This window comes from Strongylocentrotus purpuratus, unplaced genomic scaffold (assembly GCF_000002235.5).
Source record: "Strongylocentrotus purpuratus isolate Spur 01 unplaced genomic scaffold, Spur_5.0 spur5_scaffold_2, whole genome shotgun sequence".
Classification (NCBI taxonomy): Eukaryota; Metazoa; Echinodermata; class Echinoidea; order Camarodonta; family Strongylocentrotidae; genus Strongylocentrotus; species Strongylocentrotus purpuratus.
This window is the reverse complement of record NW_022145605.1, coordinates 8459035-8479642: the sequence shown is the minus strand read 5'-3', so window position 1 is coordinate 8479642 and position 20608 is coordinate 8459035. Positions and strand designations below refer to the sequence as shown.

The following is a 20608-nucleotide window of genomic DNA, read 5'->3' as shown; positions in this document are numbered from 1 at the left end:
ATGTTTGTACAAATAAAGGTTCTTTTTCTGCCTACATTTATGAACATTCTAGATGAAATTTTTACAGGTAAATTTTGAAACTTATTTATGTGAAAATTAGCTTGGCTGAATTGTTGGGAAATTTATCTTTGGAGGTGTAAAAAATATCTTTATTTTCTATGTTTTACATATGTTTGGCACATAGACTCATGATACTGGTTGTTAATGAAGTGAAAAGTCACTTTTTGCTCTGCGATTGTTATCTTTGGTATCCTCCTGTTCATAATAAAGATGAATTGATATGTGTTTGGAGCTCAAAGTAAGATGAATGATGACTTTTGGATAAATGTCTTTTGGATAAATGTCTTTTGGATAAATGTCTTTTGGATAGATGTATATAAATATATCTATCCATGCTGGTAATTTCTAACTGCTGGGTGAATAATATTGCTCCTTGTGGCCAAGCTTAAAGGAGCTAGTTGGTAACTGAAGAGAAAATGAAACAATGACTTGAAATGACTCTATTCTTTATTCTTCTATCAGGTAAATGAGATAGAGAGGTTGTGTTGCTGGTGTAATCCCTTAGACAACTCAGAAATCAAGCTACCAGGAGAGGAGCTAGTTGCTAACTGGAGGGTACAGACCCCTACCAATGAACGCACCTGGAGGGACTTTGCTCATCTTGCCTGGGAGGTGTCCCCTCATCTGGCTTGTCAGCTTCCCGTCAGGTGAGTGATGTCAGTGATTGAGGGATGGATGATGGGTGGGTGACAGATGGAAGGATGGATGGATGGATGGATATTTGGATGAATGCTGGATATTTGGATGAATGTTGTATGGAAGGATGAATAAATGGATTGATAAATGGATGGATTGATAAATGGATGGACTGATAAATGGATGGATGGATGGATAAATGCTGGATGGAAAGATGAATGGACAAATTGATAAATGGGTGGTTGGATGGATGGATTGATAGGTTGAAAGATTAATAGATTGGAAGATGAATGATTAAATGGATGGAAGGATGAATGGTTAAATGGATCAATGGATGAATTGAATTGATGGATAGATGAATGGATCAATGGATCTCTAACCTATTCAGAATCTAGCCAGTTAGGACAGGCATGCATCTTGCATAACCATCATAATTACAAGTTCACCAACGTTCTATTGAAACTTGTGTAATATAATTAAATATTTGTTTCAATAGAATGTAGGTAAACTTGTACTTGTAACGATTTCATGAAACGATGCCCTGATGCTAATGATAGCCGGCCCTTGCCAGCTAGATCAGGCAAAGAGCAAAGATGATTGTTTAATGTCAGATGCATTCCCTTGTAAAAAGCAATTGGAAAGATGTACCTTGGTTTACTCTAACAGGCCTAATCAGATGTCTTTATTTATTTGACATCAGGTTCAAGTCTTCAGAGAGCCTTGTCAAGGAGGTGACGCGTATGGTGCGCCTCAACCCCATGGCTGTCTCTGACCTCCCAAGTGCCATTCACTTCCTGGTCACAGAACACAGTGTGGATGCAGACGTCGCAGAGGTCAGTTTGTGCTTCTCAATTCTGCTTCGAGTATAGTTATCATTCCTATAGTGCATAGGACAAAACACATATATTTTACCTTTGATTTGATATTTGATCATTAAATTATGAATATCTCACAAGATATCAAGTAATCATTTAGTAACCCCCCCCCCCCCCAAAAAAAAAGGGGGGGGGGTAGAAATGCAAAGTTTGCCATGGAGAGATAGAATCACAAATGAGGAGTTTATGCAGTGCATTCATTATGAGCGTGTGCTGCTGAATACGGTCAAACGATCAAAAAAATAACAGAAGAAATTGTATAGACACGCTAAAGCAAAATGATCAGAGTCATGAATGGCATCTATATGGAAAGACCGCAATAGGAAGACATCATCCAGGTTTCTTAGAATATATCATTGTAGAAATTGGAGGAGTAGGATACAGAAAATTACTAAACCTTTCATTTGACAGATCACTTATGATGATGACCCTCCTAAAATATCTGACAAAAGGCATTCAAGGGTTTACCAAAAATGAACAAGAACATTTGTCCTTTGTAACAGATACGTGTATATGGATCCTACAGCTCCTTTAGTATATCCTCCCATCTTTGTTTCACCATTTATTTATCTCATCCTCTTCATCAGTTGAGTCACATCCTATGCTGGGCGCCCGTTCCACCGGTCACTGCCCTGTCGTACTTCTCCCAGCAGTACCCCCCGCACCCCCTAACGGCCCAGTATGCCACCAGAGTCCTGCAGGACTACCCACCAGAGGCACTGCTCTTCTATGTCCCTCAGCTGGTACAGGCTGTCAGATACGATACGGTGAGTCATCCACAACTCTTTACTCTTAAAGGTATAGACTAGTTTTGGAAACGCCCCCCTCTCAACAAATAGAATGGAAGCTCTTATTACCAATCATGTAAGAATTTTTTTGTGACTAATACGTGATGATACAAATTTTGCCAGGAAACCGCCTACTAATTGATATATTTGGTAATTTATCATATCGATTCGGCCTGGATAGATATTACGAATGCACTTCAATATTGAACATTTGGGCATATATTTCTGCTTTTTTGCAAATTTAGGTTGAAGTATTGCAATCTAAACCTCTGAAGGCAATATTTAAACAATATTGAATGGATATTTTGCACCCAAAACCCTTGAACCGCAATTTTACCACTACCGGTCTATATCTTTAACCTACACATTCTACACAATACCATCAATACAACGATATAACAGCTACATGTACATAATAAATACCATCAATGTAATATCATATATCATGTAACAAAAATATGATATTATGTATCATGATAAAAACTAAAATGGAAAGAAAGTGAAGATGGAAGTAAACGGAGAGAGAGAGAAAAATAATGCTGCATTATTATTTAAGAAAAAGTAATGAACAAATACTATTCACCTATTCTGAGATTTTGGGGGATTGATAATGCAAAAATGTAATCTAAGGTTCTACAGAAGATCAGAAATAGATATCGATCATTGGATGTTGAATTTGCTATTCATTTTCCTAATCCTATTGTTGAATTTTGCCTGTAAAAATACATGTATTTGTTTATTTTTATTTTCTTTTATATCATTACCAAATTTGGCATATGTGCTAATTAATCCTATTATTCACAGGTAAGTTTGTACACATACGTAATTTGTTCCATGCAGTTTAATACCTTTTTAATCCCCAATTTACAAGATATCACACAGATTTGCTGTGTCATATGTTAATAAGACTTAATTATTGTTTATTTTGCTTGTTTTTTTCCATTTGATAATGCAGTTTGGCTTTGTGACGGAGCTGATCCTGGTCTTGGCGAAGAAGTCCCAACTCCTGGCCCATCAGCTCATCTGGAACATGAAGACCAACATCTTCAAAGACGAGGAAGCAAAGGAAAGAGACGGTAAATAAATTGAGGCACTGTCGTGTTTGGTAGCTTTAATAGCTTGTGTTGGTTTGTTGGTTGGTTCGTAGGTTTGCGCATACACATATTTTATGTGCTCATTTTGTTGCATCAATACAAATCACACATCATGAACGATTTGTGTTCTTTTTAGATACAGCTCTAAATGTGGTTCATGGTGCAGAATACTATTTTTGATAGAGTAGCATTCAGATAGATATAAATACCTTATTGGAAAAAATCTTATTGAATGCTAACTCTTTGTATTATCTGTGAAATTTATTTAAAAAGAAAATGATAGATGAAAGGTATAGTTATTCAGGTGAAGGACTAAAAAGAAAATCAGTGTTGCCAACTTAGAGAAGGCGCTATGATTTGATCATTTAAAAAAAAAAAACAATTGTATTTCTTGATATTGAATGCAGGTGAGTTTGCTGATGCCCTGGAGGCCCTGATCGAAGGCATCATAGCCAGCTTGTCTGGACCAGCGAAAGACTTCTATGAGAGGGAGTTTGACTTCTTTGGCAAAATAACAGCCATCTCCGGCGAGATCAGGTGAGGCATCTTCATGAGTAGTGATATATGCATTGATATAGCACAGCTAGTTCACAATATACATATACTCTGCTATGCTTAAAGGGATTGGGTATCTTCATCTCAGATTCTAAACAAAATCCTGGATTTAGCTCATGCTGCAATCAAAATTTTAAACCTTTAGGTCAGTCAGGAATCCCATGACTTTTACAAGCCTGTCTGATTATTGCAAATCAAAATGTCAAAAAACGTTTTCCCAACGGTTTTTATAACACTACAGTCTATCGGGAGAAAATGAGTATGGTACACCGGTCACTCAAAGATTTTTTCTTTTTTTGAGGCATTTCATGATCACTTTGAAGCACCATTTTTTTTAGGGCTTCAATGTTACTCCATATCACAGACACTGATAACACGTAAGGCCATGTATCTCAGATTTGTAAAACTGGAACATTGTTAAACAATGCCTTTAATAAAAGGTGCTAAAGCAGCCAAGTAACTTCTTTCTTTATTTTTACTTTTTGCAGACCATATCCCAAGGGTGATGAAAGGAAAGCAGCCTGTCTGAAAGCCCTAGCAACCATTCAACTCCAACCTGGATGCTATCTCCCTTGCAACCCTGAAGCCGTCGTCATGGAAATCGACTACAAGTCTGGAACTCCCATGCAGAGGTAACAACAACAAAATTGTCATGTATCTTTATTTGGGAAGTACTTGCTACTTCATTATGTCATCAATTGAATTTGATTTATATGTACATACCGGTATGTGTAGGATATGTTTTACTCTTATGGGTAGATATATTTAGAAAAGAAAACAGATTGACCTGTATTCTTGAAACTGAGTTATATTAGATAGGCTAAAGTTATTCTTCACATGTATAGAATGCCAATTTTCTCTATTCTGTAGAAATTCTTCTCGGAATTCATTAAGTCATTATTGACTTTTGGTACTCCATAAATGAATGAACTGCATTCCATTTAAAAGGATCGTTTAACAATGTTAAATCTGAGATGCATGGCCCTACGTGTTATCAGTGTCTGTGATGTGGTGTAATACTGAAGATATAAAAAAATTGCACTTAAAAAAGATCATGGAGCGCCTCAAAAAAGTACAAATCTTTTAGTGACCGTTTTTTCCATACTCATTTTCTCCAATAGACTGTAGTGTTATAAAAACTGTTAGGAAAACGCAAAATTTTATTTTATTTATTTATTTAATTCTGATATTTATACAGGGTGACTCATTATCACCAATGATGGTGGTCTTCCATGAGGCCCTGATTTTGATTTCTTATCATAAATATCTTGATAATCAGACAGGTGATCGGCTTGTAAAAGTCATGGGGTTCCTGACTGACCTAAAGCTCTGTATCAGAATCTGAGACAAAGTTACCCAATCTCTTTAAAGGGGTTCCTATCCATAAATTATTTATGTTGCTCTGTATGTAATGGATTCTATGTAAAAGTTTTTTCCAATAAAAGTTTCACAAAGAAATGTGTAAGTGTAAATATACTTTCAGTTAACATCAAAGCACATTCTAAGTACACTACACGTAGTTAACGTTTTGTTTTATATTTTTCAATGTTCTCCTCAGTGCTGCCAAGGCCCCGTTCCTTGCCAGGTTCAAGGTGCAGAAGTGCGGAGTTCATGGGCTGGAGAACCTTGGTATGAAGGGCCTCGATTCAGACGCTGTTTCTCGTTCCCTCAAAGCTCAGATATGGGAGGCTTGCATCTTTAAGGTCGGAGATGACGTGAGACAGGTCAGTCCTAGATTTGAGACAAATGTATGTTTTACACACAGAGAGTGAGAGAGGGAGGGAAGGAGGGAGGGAGGGAGGGAGGGAGGGACGGACGGAGAGAAAATTGGTAGAGAAGGAAGAAAGAGAGAGAGTGTGTGTGTGTGTGTGTGTGTGTGTGTGTGTATTTACTTGGATAAGAGTATGAGCATGAGATTAAAGAAGGGGAAAGATAGATTGAGAGAGAAGTAGAAAGAGAGAGAGAGTGCTTGTTGAAGAGTTTGAGAATGAGAGAAAACCAAGGGGGAAAGATAGAGGGGGAGGAGAAAAAAAGACAGAGCGAATACTTGTGTAAAAGAGTATGAGAGTGAGACAAGTGAGGAAGAAATAAAAGAGACCACATGATCAGATAAAAGGAAACTTGTTTGTCATATTTTGAATATAAGGTGGTCTGCAGTCGGGTGACTTTCCCAATAGACCACAACACCTCTTGTACCTCTACATTACAAAAATGAAACAAAACTATTCTTCACCTGTCACAGAACTAAACCTCTTTCATCTTTAATTATTTGATTTTGTTGTTGTTGCAGGACATGCTTGCACTGCAGGTGATTGGTCTATTCAAGAACATCTTTCATCAGGTGGGACTCAACCTGTACCTGGTCCCTTACAAAGTGGTAGCAACGTCACCAGGGGTAAGTCCATCGTGTGAGGGTGCTTTGCAACATTGATATAATAATAATAATAATAATAGGCATTTCCATAGTGCTGCCTATCTAAAAAATTCTATTCTGAGGCACACTAATTATTACCCCAGCTTCAGCATTTCAAGGAATTAATTCCTGCCACGTACCCATTTACCTCCCCTGGGTCGAGTGTGGCAAATGAAGATTAATGCCTTGCCAAAGGACATTAGTGCCGTGTCTTAATGACCGTGCCGTGTCATTTTTTTATTAAAAGAAATCAGATTAGATCAGATCATGTCAGATCTAGTCAAATCAAATCAAAATCAAAATCTAACATAGTTGATTTAAAACATAAGCATTATTCTTACATGTATTTCATACGCAGTGTGGAGTGATCCAATGTGTCCCTGACTGCAAGTCTCGTGACCAGCTTGGCCGACAGACAGACATTGGCATGTATGAATACTTCCTAACCAAGTATGGAGATGAGACTACACCCGCATACCAGAAGGTAAAACAAAAAAGATATTAAAAAACATAAAAATTAAAAATTAAAAAATCATGTGTGATAGAAGATGTCTTAGCTAATTGTTTTAAAACAAATGGTACAATATTCAGTTGTTTGTTAAAGATGTCAAATCAGGCCAATGTTACTGTATGTAAAGCAAGACAACAACAGCAACCAGGAGTATTTAATTTATTTCCTTGAAAAGTCCAAATATTTATCTAATCACAGCAAATTTCTTTTCTTGTATTTTACCTTTGTTTTATAAATCCACATACATGTATTCTTTTTCTGTGCACATACACACATAATAGAGTAAATACGCTTTACACAATGTAAAGTACTAAATTAATATGTGTACAAACATCTACAAAATCATTTGACAGCATTTTACCACATTCAGTAAGAAGAAAGTAATGTTCTGTCAGTATAATTTTGACTGGGCATCAAGACGGACTGCAGCAGTCTCTGATTTTCGTCTAAAAAAATTATTCATTTTGTGATTCTACAGGCTAGACGTCATTTCATCCAAAGCATGGCAGCCTACAGTGTGGTAGGGCACCTCCTCCAAATCAAAGACAGACATAACGGAAATATCATGCTGGATACCAGGGGCAACATCATACACATTGGTGAGTCTGTTACCCCTCTGTGCTCCCTCCTCCTCCTCCCATCTACCCCCCCCCCCCCCTCCTCCTCCTCTCCCTCCTCCTCCTCCTCCTGTCTACCCCTCCTCCTCCTTCTTTCATCCTCATCCTCCTCCTTCTCCTTCTCCTCCTCTTTATCTTCTTCATCTTCTTCCTCCTCCTGCTCCTCTCCTTTTTTCTGCTTCTTCTCCTTCTGCTCCTCTTCTTTCATCTATAACAGGATGATGTTTTTTATCCAGATGGGAAACAAAATGGTGAAATAAGTGAAAATGTATCGCCTGAAAGATTGTTAGTGATAAATTTATGTAAACTGAATTATCTGTCAGGGAAAGAGTCTGACTTGTGCATCTTGTTTACTCTTGCCTCTGCAAAAGGGCATTTTTGTGGTATTCCTTTTAAAGCAATAACTCTTCTGATACCTCACAAGTTTTAACAATCGTTCACAATTATCATATGTCATATTTGTCACGACAGATTTTGGTTTCATGTTTGAGAGTTCTCCTGGAGGCAACCTGGGCTGGGAACCAGACATCAAGCTCACTGATGAAATGCTCATGATCATGGGAGGCAATATAAACGCGGCTCCATTCAAGAAGTTTGAAGAACTGTGTGTACAGGCCTACCTAGCAGTCAGGTATGTTAGAACTTACAAATGTCTGTTACTTATTTCTTTGAAGTTTGAAGTTTATTTCTTCCAAATTTTTCATATAGGCATATAAGAGTAGATTTCACACAAGAAAAAAATGTTTAAAAAATTGAAGATTTCAAATCAAGTATAATGAACGGAAAATAAGTACGAAATTTTTAAATATATAGATATAACAGGCAAGGAAAAACAGTGTAAAAGGTGGGGAGCCTAAATAAAAAGCATAGCTTGTGTGGATCAAAAGCCTAGACTGCTACTTAGTTTTCTCATGTACCCTATACTTGTGAGAAATGTTGACAGTGGCAGTCCACCATTTGTTTCATTGATCATACAAAGTTGGTAAAGAGTTAAAATGTCTTTGTAGTTATCCATTTGTAGTAACAATGGTGGGCTAATAAAACACTTTATCTCTATTTATGGCAACTTATTTTTTTCATAATTGTGTAGCTTAGGACAAATATGATGCCCTTACAAACTTGTAACGTTTATATCTGTAAAAGTAATGCCAAATGCGACCTGTATACGGAAGGTCATCAATGCTGTTATTAAGTTACAAATTCTGTTGCAAGGTTTTATTACACTTCCAACAATTTGTATGCAGGAACGATTCATTGAAATGTTTTGTTTTTTGTTTTTTTAAGAATCTACCCTTCCAATGAGGGAATTAATTTGTTTTCTTCCTATCATGGTTGTTTCTTTGTTTGTTCCTAGACCATACCAAGAAGCCATTGTGTCCCTTGTAGCCCTGATGCTTGATACAGGACTACCTTGCTTCAAAGGAAAAACACTCAAACTACTAAGGTACATGTATAGCTGATATAATGCAGACAGTTGATTGTTTATTTTCATGTAGTATATGCTCGTATTTTTTCATTCAATATAATGTCACCCCCTAACAGGACATTAAAGCCATCAACAATGCATGTAGGCAGTGTCCTTTTTGCAGAAAGCCGATGAAAAGATGAGATCCTCTATTCAGCATGTAATCCTGACGGGGAATTCTGATAATAAGGCTTGAAGAATATTACAGGGTTCTTAGCAATCCTGAAACTCAAGGAAAACCTTGTGAAGAAGTACCCTTTTTTCCAGTCCATGAAGTCAGGGAATTTGAGAACCCACTCAAATTGTGGAAAAATCAGGGCTTATGCCCCCCCCCCTCCCCCTCCCCCTAAAAAAAGTAGTCTTTTATTTTCTGGATTGTGCCCAAAACTTATAGCACAGCCACTGGACGATTCCCTGCAATGAGTTTTTAGTGTGTAAATGCCTCCTTTATTAATCCTGGGAGTTTGGGACTCTAGTATAAGGGAAGTAGCAGAGAAAGTCAGAGAATTCTGCTATCATAAAATGCTGGGAACCCTGCAGTTTAAGATTTCCTATTGATTGCATTTATATGGAGTATGTTTTCTGATTGGTATTCAATCAGATAATGTGGCAAATTAGAGGTCAAATAAGTGTCATTCAAGAGTCACATGCAGCTGGGATGTGCAATTCATAGACCTTGCAGTTCTAGTGCTAGAGAGTTTTGACAAAAGAGATATGACAGCAAATCTGTAAATTTGTGAATGTCCTCCCAACAATAATCAGTGTGGTAACGGGGCATTGTAATTTGCCCAAATTATGTATTTTAATGTAACAAATACCTTAGAATGGATTAGTGGTAGCAGAAGTGCCACCAAAACACATGTATAAGAGACAGAAAAACTCAAAGAGAAGGTTGAGTTTTTGGAAGAGGTGAAAAATTATTTGTGAGCGTTATCATTGTTATTCATGCCTGATAAAAACCCGATTTAAATTGATTTCCCACTTTTTTTTCCCGATTAAAAAAAAAAAAATATCCAGATTTTTTTTTTTTTTTACCAATTTTTTTTTCTTCCCTATTTTATCCTGATTTTCCCGATTTCCCTCTTACTTTCTCTATTCTTCCATGTTTTGCCCTATTTTTTCCCAATTTTCTTTCTCAAAAGGGGGGAATGTTAATAGATGCCATTTTTTCCCCGCGAATCCTCTTCTTTTTTTTTTACTCAAGAAGGGCGTGGTTGAGGGGAAAACAAAAAACCTATTTTTTTTAGTGCTCACTATCACCCCTGGTTATTATGCAAGTGTGGAAGAACATCAAATACAAAATGTTCCCTGAAGAGCATGGCTCTTCAAATGCCTTAATATTTAAATATAGCATGTAACATCATAAAAATCGGGACGGATTTGTATGCCACATATTTGTGTAGTCCCATATACATCTTTCTGTGTACAGTGCTTGTAACTTCACCAAGACTGGGCCAAATTTCTTATCATTTTGATGATTCCAGAACCTTGCAGTACACACCAATACTTATATGCTAGATGATCAACCTTTTCTGATCGATTCCACACCGTTTCTTTCACAATGCAATCGCATAACCAGAACTCAAATTTATCTTTAATCTTTCTACTGCATTATCTGTATTGTGATAGGACTCGCTTCAGCCCGAACCAGACAGAAAGGGAAGCTGCAATCTACATGGTTGGCATCATAGAAAAGTGTTGCCAGAATGTCAGGTATGTAATCCTTCTTTAATTCTCCTCCTAAATGTCATGTTTTCATCCAATGAATCAGACGTGTTCTGATTCAGGATGTTTTATGATATTAATGAACCCAGTTCGGCAGCTTTAATCATTTGAAGATTACTCTCCCCGAGCATATATGTAGAAGCTTTTACTTTCTGTCACATTTTTAAGAAGAAAAACTTTCATTAACATCCTTAACACATTCTTCATTTTTTGTGTTTGATCAGCCATAGGTACTTATGCCTTTTTTGTGTTGGGGGGGGGGGGGGGGGGGGGGTATGTACACATGCATGTTGGATTGTAACCCCCCCCCCCCCCCCCCATTACAATTGCTAGTCAGTCTGCTAGCTCTTGTTATGTAACTACGATAGATGCTATTTGAATATCTATCCCACTATCTAACCCACTTCTCACCCCTTGATAAAAGCAAATGTCCCCATGGCGTGGCCTTTACGATTGAATACAAGAAAATGTTTTTATTACAGGAAAGCATTAATGCATGGATAAGAATGAAATACATGTAAGGTACAAGTATGTAACCATTTCAAATTGGAGTATATGTTGCAATGTTAATTGAAGTCCCTGTTTTCTCTGAGTACCTTAAGATATCCTGTACATATTTGTTTTTATGTCAACCTCTTAATATTTTTCTACCTGTTTTTAAAAATCTCAATCTCTCTTTCTTTACCTTTGTATCCATCTATTAATCTTGCTTTTTTTCTACCACATTCTTTTTCTCACCTTTATCTTTCACTGTGTACCCTTCCTGTCCCTATGTCCGTCTCTGTCTCTCTCTCTCTCTCTTTTTCCCCACTTCCACCAAATCACACCCAACTACACACACTGTCTCCCCTCCCTACCTCCATTACTCTGTATCTTCTATCTCACGTGTCTCTTTCTTTCTTTCTTTCTTTCTTTCCTTTTGTTTTTCCTTTCTACCAACTCACAGGACCAGAACCTATGACATGATCCAGTACATCCAAAATGAGATTCCCTATTAGAACTGTTTCGCTAGGGTACAAGATGATCAAAGTGCAATAGACGATGTATGTATACTCCAGAATCCCCCAAATAATGTTATATTGAGATATATTCCAGTAGCTTTGTAATGGGGATGTGCATTTATTCCATAAATAATACATTCTTCTTCTTCTTTTCTGCTGAAAGCCAGAATGGTGTTAACTCATATACTTTAAAGCAGGGCTGCAATACTTGTAGCTACTTGCACCCTCCATATAGCAAACAATGCCTAAGCGGTACCCCTTTTTATGCCTCCGTTACGAAGTAGCCGGAGGCATTATGTTTTCGGGTTGTCCGTCCGTCCGTCCGTACGTACGTACGTCCCGTTATTGTGATCGCGTTATCTGAAGAACCGATCGATGGATTCCTGCCAAACTTTGGTCATGTATGTATCTTGCAGAGCCGATGAACTGATTAGATTTTGGGGTCACGAGGTCAAAGGTCAAAGGTCACAGGGCTCATTAGGTATGCAAAAACAGCTCGTGATCGCGTTATCTGAAGAACCGATTGATGGATTCCTGCCAAACTTTGGTCATGTATGTATCTTGCAGAGCCAATGAACTGATTAGATTTTGGGGTCATGAGGTTAAAGGTCAAAGGTCACAGGGCTCATTATGTAAGCAAAAACAGCTCGTGATCGCGTTATCTGAAGAACCGATTGATGGATTCCTGCCAAACTTTGGTCATGTATGTATCTTGCAGAGCCAATGAACTGATTAGATTTTGGGGTCATGAGGTTAAAGGTCAAAGGTCACAGGGCTCATTATGTAAGCATAAACAGCTTGTGATCGCGTTATCTCAAGAACCGATTGATGGATTGCTGCCAAACTTAGGTCATGTATGATACTTGCAGAGCCGATGAACTGATTAGATTTAGGGGTCATGAGGTCAAAGGTCAAAGGCCACAGCACACATTATGTATGCAAAAACAGCTTGTGATCGCGTTATCTCAAGAACCGATCGATGGATTCCTGCCAAAATTAGGTCATGTATGTTACTTGCAGAGCCAATGAACTGAGTAGATTCTTGGTTCATAAGGTCAAAGGTCAAAGATCATGGGCTCATTATGTATGCAAAAATAGCTTGTGAACGCATTCTCATTACAACTGACAGATGGATTACTATTTAACTCAGGACATCTTGCAGAGCCAATGAACTGAGTAGATTTTAGGGTCATGAGGTCAAAGATCAAAGGGTCATATATGTATATGAGAAATTGCTTGTAATCACGATATTCTGAGAACCTGTCAATGGATTACAATTGAACTTGAATTCGAAAAATTTCTTCTGTTTTGGTTTGTAAAATTGCTCTTTGACGGAGGCATCATTTTCGACTGCGCGCAGTCGAATTCCATCTAGTTCTTATGTTAATTGAGAGCTGATTTGATGAAATAACCACCTGTCAGTTACCACACAGGGAGGTCTAATCCCTTCTGGCCAAACCAGTGCTGATAGGCTCTAACACAGAGTGAACACCCTTCTAGACCTTTCTGGCTCTTGGGAGACAATTTTGAAGTCCCAAAAGAATGAAATAAATAAAGCATTAATGACTTGTGGTAGGTTTAAACATTGGGTTAATGTACAGACAATGTTTTATAATTATTTATATATCAAAAGAAAGTCATTTGCGGTAGTGTGCTTTTGCTCAAATCATTGGTTTATAATATTTTATTATTTAAGAGTTGGGCATGTGTGTAGCTGATTTCTCTTATTTGTTTTTGATATTTGGAACAAGAAAACAGTTAATGATAGTAACACATACTTGTTTGTATATATATATATATTCATTGTTACAAAATGAAAAGTTTAGAGCTTTTCATTCATACAAGAAAACCATTTTAGACTAGGCTTTTGTGAATAAGAAATCCATTATACCCTAGAAAGTGTGTAAATAAATGCAAAAATGCATGTGTACATGTCTTTCATTCCTTTGCATCATTAACCTATATTTATTCCATCTATTTATTTGTAGTTTTCATTAAACAGCGTAGCATTGTTATGCCAGGCTACATTTCATGTAGCCCTGTATGGTACATTTGGTATCCAAATGAAATAATTAATTATTAACATCATATTTGTTTTTAATACACATCAAGGTAATAAAAGCATTATAAGTTTTTTTTTAAAGTTATGTTCATTAAGATCAACATATAATTATATAATTAAAATGTATCCTTTAATTTGTTTCCAGTCTGAGAAAAATTACTAGAAACTTGTCTGGACCAAACTGTATTCATTTTTGAATTTTTACAAGAATTATGAGGGTAGCCAAACGTTGGAGAATCTTGGTGTTTGTGGGACTGCAAATCGTATTTGTGTTTGAATAATTACTTATGACCATAATGATATGTGTTCATGTCTGTCCTATGCATGCAACAGCAAATGCGACAGTAGAAACTAGACCCACAGCCCACAGGAACCTCACATAAGAAAACGTTGAGTGGCAAAGAAGTTTATTATACTTTATCATCAAGGTAAATCAAGCTAAATTTCTTGAGAATTTAATGATGCACATTATTCTTTTATGTACAGCAGCATAGATTGATTGTAATAACAAAGCAAAGGCAAAATATTGTTCCTACATGTACATTCCACTGTCTTTTATTCTTGTGAATAAAATAGATTAATCAATTATGTTGTAATCTTTAATACATGAAGTTATTAGGAGAATTAAATTCTTACATCATCTGTTTGTAGCCAGTAGGGACCTTACTCATTCTTAATAACACTGAGTGAATGCCCCTCTGGCTCTGAACAGACAATATATTTTATGCCAGAGTAGCAAATTTTGTATCTATTTGTACCACATTAAATATACAGCTGCTTGCAGGGGCGTACGCAGGATTTTTTCAAGGGGCAGGTTTTAAAATCGGGCCCAAAATATTTTGCTCCTGAAAAATTTAAAATCGTGCCGGCCGAAAAGTCGCTCAGTTGGGGGGGGGGGGGGGGGTAAGCGGACATTTTTTTTTTTTTTTGGTCTCAAAATTTGAAAATTTGACATTTTTCTTCGTTGGGGGGGGGGGGTAAGGTCACCTTTTTTAGGTTAGCCGTGGGCATATTTTTTTTTTTGGAATAATAAAAAAAAAAAAAAAAATCCAAGGGGGGGGAGGGGGGGGGTTTAGGTTTTTTTAGGGGGGTTTACACACATAAAAATACCAAAGGGGGGGGGGGGTTTGAACCCCCAAAACCCTCCCCCTGCGTACGCCCCTGGCTGCTTGTGAATAGTCATGTGATATGTGCCATAATGAATAAACAACACTTATAAAGAGTCATCTGATAAACTGTATATAGAAGATTTTCCCTAGTTGTTTTTAAATGAAACATTAAATACTTCTTATTTTATTGGTAAGGTGTCATTTTATTTATGCTTAAGGGATTATTCAAATTTTCTCAAAATTTGTGTCTGTAAAGAGCTATTGTGACGCTTTGCCTGGAGGAACAGGGTGGTCATTGTATTAAGCCTATGGGAAATGGAGAATGCAGTAGTCAACCGGTTAAGTAAGTTTGATCAGTGAATTCAGTGATTGGCAACACTATAGCTTAGAGCAGACGAAGTATGAAGTGAAATGACACATTTGTTGTCAATATTGCCTATGGGAACTGTGTGTCCCTGTAATATTCAAGTTTCAGTATGAGACACCAAACGACCAAATATCTGGGACTTGCCCAGGTATGAGAAAAATTACTAAGCATGAATGTATATTATCATTTTTTCTTGTGTATTTACTGATCAAAGTTTAATAAATTTTATCATGTCAGCGTCTATATGTATGTCAGTGTATTATAAAAAAATATTTATTGAAAGGTCGTTTGGAGGTTATCATGAGTAGAAAGGTTTACAATTGTGCACAATTTAATGGGAAATATATGAAAAGTATATCGAACGAAAGAACTGTTTGAGATTTGTCATGATTGCTAGTCCATCTTCTTTCGTCCATAATACCTGGCTAACTGATTAACCCAACTTTCGACAATGGAAATACAACAGATAGTTTAGCCTATTTTGATCATTAAATAATTATACATCTAAAACAAATTGGCAACTGAGTTTAGTGACAGATCGTGCTCTGTTGCACAAGACATGATTGTGTACATTTTAAACCATTGTCTTATTTTCAATAATATGCATTGAATTCATCATTCATAAAAACTGATACTAGGGCAATTATATAATGAAAGTAGACTATCGACAACCTTCCAGATCTAGATTCAGTTGTGAAATCTTTGTATGGTTGAGTTGGATAGAGATTGTCTTCTGTGAAGTGGTATTCATAGTGGCCGCCATCTTGGATTGTAGTGATACTCAGATCTAAATTTTAAAAAATGGAAAGGATTGAATGCAACATTGTTCATATATGTAAGGCGATCTTCATTTTTATCATCATGATTCAATTAGGAATAAGTGTTATACAAGCACTGTAAAGGAAATATTGTGGTTAAAGCTAAGGTGTTCAAGTGTGAAACCACTGCTGAAAATTAGGAGTTACAGAAAACATAGAATATATATTGGACTTATTTATATTTATCAATATTACAGATGCTGGAGAAAGGAGAGTGTTATACATGTACATCAAGCATACATATATTCTATTCCCACTATTTTGAAGCTTACGAGTGAGGATAAGGAAACATTCTCTTATTAAAAAGGAGGGATCTTTCAAAAAGTTGCCTCATGTTTTGGTATAAACATGTTTTGTTACCCCTACACAACAATGGAAACGACTTATAATAGGATCCAATATATACATCCAAGGTATACAGAGGGATAGAGAAAGAGAGAGACAGAGAGATTTGATGTTAGTGGGAAAGAGAGAAAGTGTGTTTGTTTTAAAGAGGCAGAGAGGTATGTGTATGTGTGTGTAGTGTGTGAGAGAGAGAGAGAAAGGGAGTGGGGCAGAGAGAAGTATAGAGAGAGTAGGAGAAAGAGGGGTAGGCTCATAGGAGAGCGCATACAGAAAGACAAAGAGGAAGAAAATATGATAGTGCAAGGTCACCTGTTGGAAATATCTGTTGAGATACCGCATCAAATATTCTCCATGTGTATCCTCCCTGATTCATTAAACCATTTAGTTGGGTGATAGCATGATCTTCGGAATCCAATTCAGCTCTGAAAGTATACCAAATTATGAAAAGGGTTTGACAATATATCACACAGTCAACAGAATGAAGAACCTTTTTGCAACTTTAAGCTGACACACCAAGCACATAAACAGACATAAACCATATCAGACAGTGCTCGTACAAGGTGCCTACAAAGCACACGTGTACTACACCTGGGGGGAGAGTGGCAAGGGTAGATTAATGTCTTGCCAAAGGACATGGTAGCAGACTAGGACTCGAACTGCGAACCACGTGTGATTTTTAACTTTGTAACTTAATACTCAAATTTGACATCCAGTCACACTCACAAAAACAATGTAATGGATTGATCATTTGCCGCCAACGTGACGTCATACAGTGTAGACGTCGCCTCTGTCAGAACCAGTCGTTTGCACATCTTTGATACGAACGTCCCGTTGGTAAACAAAGCGGTGTTTTCTGTTGATACCGATAGATACACGACTACATCAGTGAAAGGGAGAGCTGGTAGGATATCATCCACCGCAGAATGACATTCTCCTTCATGAGTAGGAAAAAAAGAAGAAAAAAGTACTATCAAACTTTGTGAGACTTAAATTCACCATAGTGCCCCTATTCACTTTTGATGTACTGACAGGTGAACTCGCTTCGCTATTTTACAAAACCAAATTACAAGGATTTTTTTTCATTTCTTAAAGTAATTTATTTCTTATATAGTTGTTTTACCAAAATGAGAGCTCAAAGTGTATGATTAATTGGTTAGTACTTTACAACAATTTCCTATACAGCTTTCAATTGCTTTATTTTAAAATTCTATCGTTTATAAAAAGAGACAGGTAGAGAAAGACAGCTAGTGCATCCATTAAAAGTATTTCACCAAATTAAAATGGATACAGGCCTATATTTTAGTGGTATTCTAAAATTCTACTACCTTCTAGCTTAACTTCTAACATAAATATCAAGAATTTAAAGAAACTCTGATGACTTTTGATGTTAGAAAAATATGTTTGCCTCTCTTTCTTTTACAAGATCAGACCTATCAGGATAGTGTGTTAAAAAAACTGTCATTTACATTAAAGGCTATATAGATATCTGAACGGCTGCATTCAATCATTTAGTTAAAAAAAATGATACCAACCAGTAGAGTTAAACGGGTCGAATTCTCCATCTTCGTAGTCTGTATAACGCCAAAGATACAGATCATCAGCTTCGATATGCAGAAGATCTACACCTGTTTTTTTTTAAACACAAAATAGAAAACACATATTAATATATAGCATGGATAATGATGATGATTATAATTATAATTAAAATATACTTATTATAATCATAATAATAATGATAAAATAGCAACATGAATAATGAATGATAGTAATAATATTTTGGTCTAATTAATTCAGTAATAAATATAAATAAATACCATATTCTGCAGCTTCCAATGTATCTCCGTGATGTAGGGCCCAATGAGTTGTGTCATGACCTTTCACCCCATTGATTGCCGTCACGTGATGACCAAACTGACTATAAGTGTCGTATTCATATCTACAAAATGATATACATGTCAAATAAATCATTAAAAGTCTAAGAAGAAAGTACATTTTTTGAAAACACAAGAATGAAAATACAGAATAAAATCATTGTTACCAGGCCTATTATTATTATTATAATCATTTTTATTAGAAGTAGAAGTAGAAGTAGAAGTAGTAGTAGTAGTAGTAGTAGTAGTAGTAGTAGTAGTAGTAGTAGTAGTTGTTGTAGTAGTAGTATCATAATTATCATCATCACCCCGTCATTATTAGGAAAGCAGGGGTCTAATGGAGAGGTAAAACGGGTAAAGGAAAAGAAGAACAGAGGAGGAAGAAACAAGTAGAAGAAATATGGAAGTAAAGGGTAGTAAAAATGGAAAAACATTATAGGAAGATCATAATCTTTAAATTACGTGAACATTTTGATTTGAGGTAAGAAAAAGGCGAGAAGAAAAGAAGGGCAAAAAAGCAAGGCTTAGAAAAACAAGAACAAGAAGAAGGGGAGGAGAAAATGAAAAAAAAAGATCAAATTCAATGGTTTTGATTAAGATGATCTTGATCATAATGAACTAGAAGAAAAAATGAAACAACGTTATAAAGAAAGAAGAAAAAGAGGAGATGTTAAAGGCCCACTGCACTACTTGTAGCTACTTGCGCCCTCTATATAACAAACAATGCCTAATCGGTGACCATTGGTCCCCCATGATCCTCTTTTTCTTATGTTAACTGAGAGCTGAGTTGATGAGATAACCACCTGTCCAGTGACCTTGCAGGGCGCTCTAAACCCTCCTGTAAACTACGGCAGATAAGCTTTAAGGATGAAGAAAGACCAAAAGAAAGAATGAAGAAACAAAAAATATTGAAAGAGGGGAACGTAGATCTAGTTGGCAATGAAAACAAAGATTAAAAGATACAAACTTACGTGAAGTTGTCTCCGTGTTGCTGGTGAGCAGCTTTCATCCCCTGATAAACGGTTGCATTCAAGGGAACGCTGTAACGAACCCGGCATTGTGACGTATGTTCCTCAGCCTGATACTCAACGGAAAAGAATGACGTCACTAATATGTCTTTGGTTGTGGGTCCGGCGTGGTTATAGTCTTCTGTACACTCTAGAAATTATGGAACAAAAACAAAAAGGAAAATTGTTTTCCCGATCTTTAAGGCACGTCTAAAAAATAAAATAAAAAATCCCCCTATTATTTCCCCTAGTCATTGCTATCGACTTTATTCAAATTTCAACTCGGGTGACTTATTTCAATAGATTTGTAACAGGATATACAAAATCAACCTAACAAAATTTGTGCGTAACAAATTTGCGAACATTACAATGACGCATTACGTAATTCTAACATGATTTATATGCCCTTGAGTTGATGTATCCGAGTTGCAATCGTGTTTTGTAATCTTTCTTTTTTTTAATTATAGGCTTCGTCATTGTTTTGTGTTTTAATTTGGGGAAGGGGGTTATTACAATAAGATTTATTCATTCAAAATAATTCAGTTGTGTATATTGTGTATTTGTAATTTGAAATAATTTGTATAATTTGTATGATGTACATGTATTGAATGAATAAACTTTGAAAAAAATACTTAATAATATATATATATATTCACGGTTCTTATGGATTGTGTGATTTGCACCTCATATAGTATGCCACTATGCCTTACCACTATAGATAAATTGAAAAAAATGAATAAATAGAAATCACTTTTTACAACTTTAAAGGTACTATGTCCCTTTTGCAGCCAACCTCAAATTCTGTAGAACTTTGCAGGAATTATGAATATGTCATGTACGTCCTATCTGTGAAATTTAAACGTTAGCAGTGTCCTCATATTCAAATTATGCAAGGAAACCCGTTTACTTGCTAGACTTCACTGTCAGACACTATTGAGTGACTGACTGGCTTTTTTTTTCTTCTTTGGTAATAACATACATGAAAAGAGTTGTAAAGGATACATGAGCATTTGTCTACATCAATAACCCACTTCTTGTGATGGCCAAGATTAAACTGATTGAATCTTTGCGCAGCATAAAACGTATGACCATTCGGTACAATTATTGTCTGAAAATCAAGACTATTACTTTTGGGCTCTATAGCCCTAAAGTCGATTTGACAACTAATAGTCGTTATTTTCCCACTTGAAGACATTTTCAAGCCCCACCTTTGTTAGGGAAGTTCTAAATTAGTATTATCTTTCAAATGCAGTTGGAATTTAACTTTTTCATTTTTTGGCCTGCAAATG

At 36.3% G+C, this 20608-nt stretch overlaps 2 protein-coding genes across 2 annotated transcripts in view; one reads left to right on the top strand and one right to left on the bottom strand.

The window, feature by feature from the left end:
* Positions 1-11973, top strand: part of LOC105445366 (phosphatidylinositol 4-kinase alpha) — a 32412-nt gene extending 20439 nt beyond the window's left edge. The window contains exons 22-35 of the mRNA XM_030991581.1: positions 523-707; positions 1397-1529; positions 2159-2338; positions 3315-3435; positions 3861-3990; positions 4497-4640; positions 5567-5732; positions 6299-6403; positions 6780-6905; positions 7411-7531; positions 8021-8180; positions 8904-8993; positions 10644-10727; positions 11686-11973. Of these exons, the coding sequence (XP_030847441.1) occupies positions 523-707; positions 1397-1529; positions 2159-2338; positions 3315-3435; positions 3861-3990; positions 4497-4640; positions 5567-5732; positions 6299-6403; positions 6780-6905; positions 7411-7531; positions 8021-8180; positions 8904-8993; positions 10644-10727; positions 11686-11737 (1797 nt within the window). The 3' untranslated portion in view covers positions 11738-11973. The remainder of the gene's footprint in view (positions 1-522; positions 708-1396; positions 1530-2158; positions 2339-3314; positions 3436-3860; positions 3991-4496; positions 4641-5566; positions 5733-6298; positions 6404-6779; positions 6906-7410; positions 7532-8020; positions 8181-8903; positions 8994-10643; positions 10728-11685) is intronic.
* Positions 11974-15871: 3898 nt separating this feature from the next.
* On the bottom strand, positions 15872-19385 carry LOC115926352. Its single transcript, XM_030990981.1, has 6 exons — positions 19284-19385; positions 18256-18377; positions 17974-18066; positions 17165-17375; positions 16751-16863; positions 15872-16065 (listed from the first exon to the last, which is right to left on the bottom strand). The coding sequence occupies exons 1-6, from the start codon at positions 19319-19321 to the stop codon at positions 15872-15874; spliced, it is 771 nt and encodes a 256-aa protein (XP_030846841.1). The 5' UTR covers positions 19322-19385.
* Positions 19386-20608: the final 1223 nt, after the last annotated feature.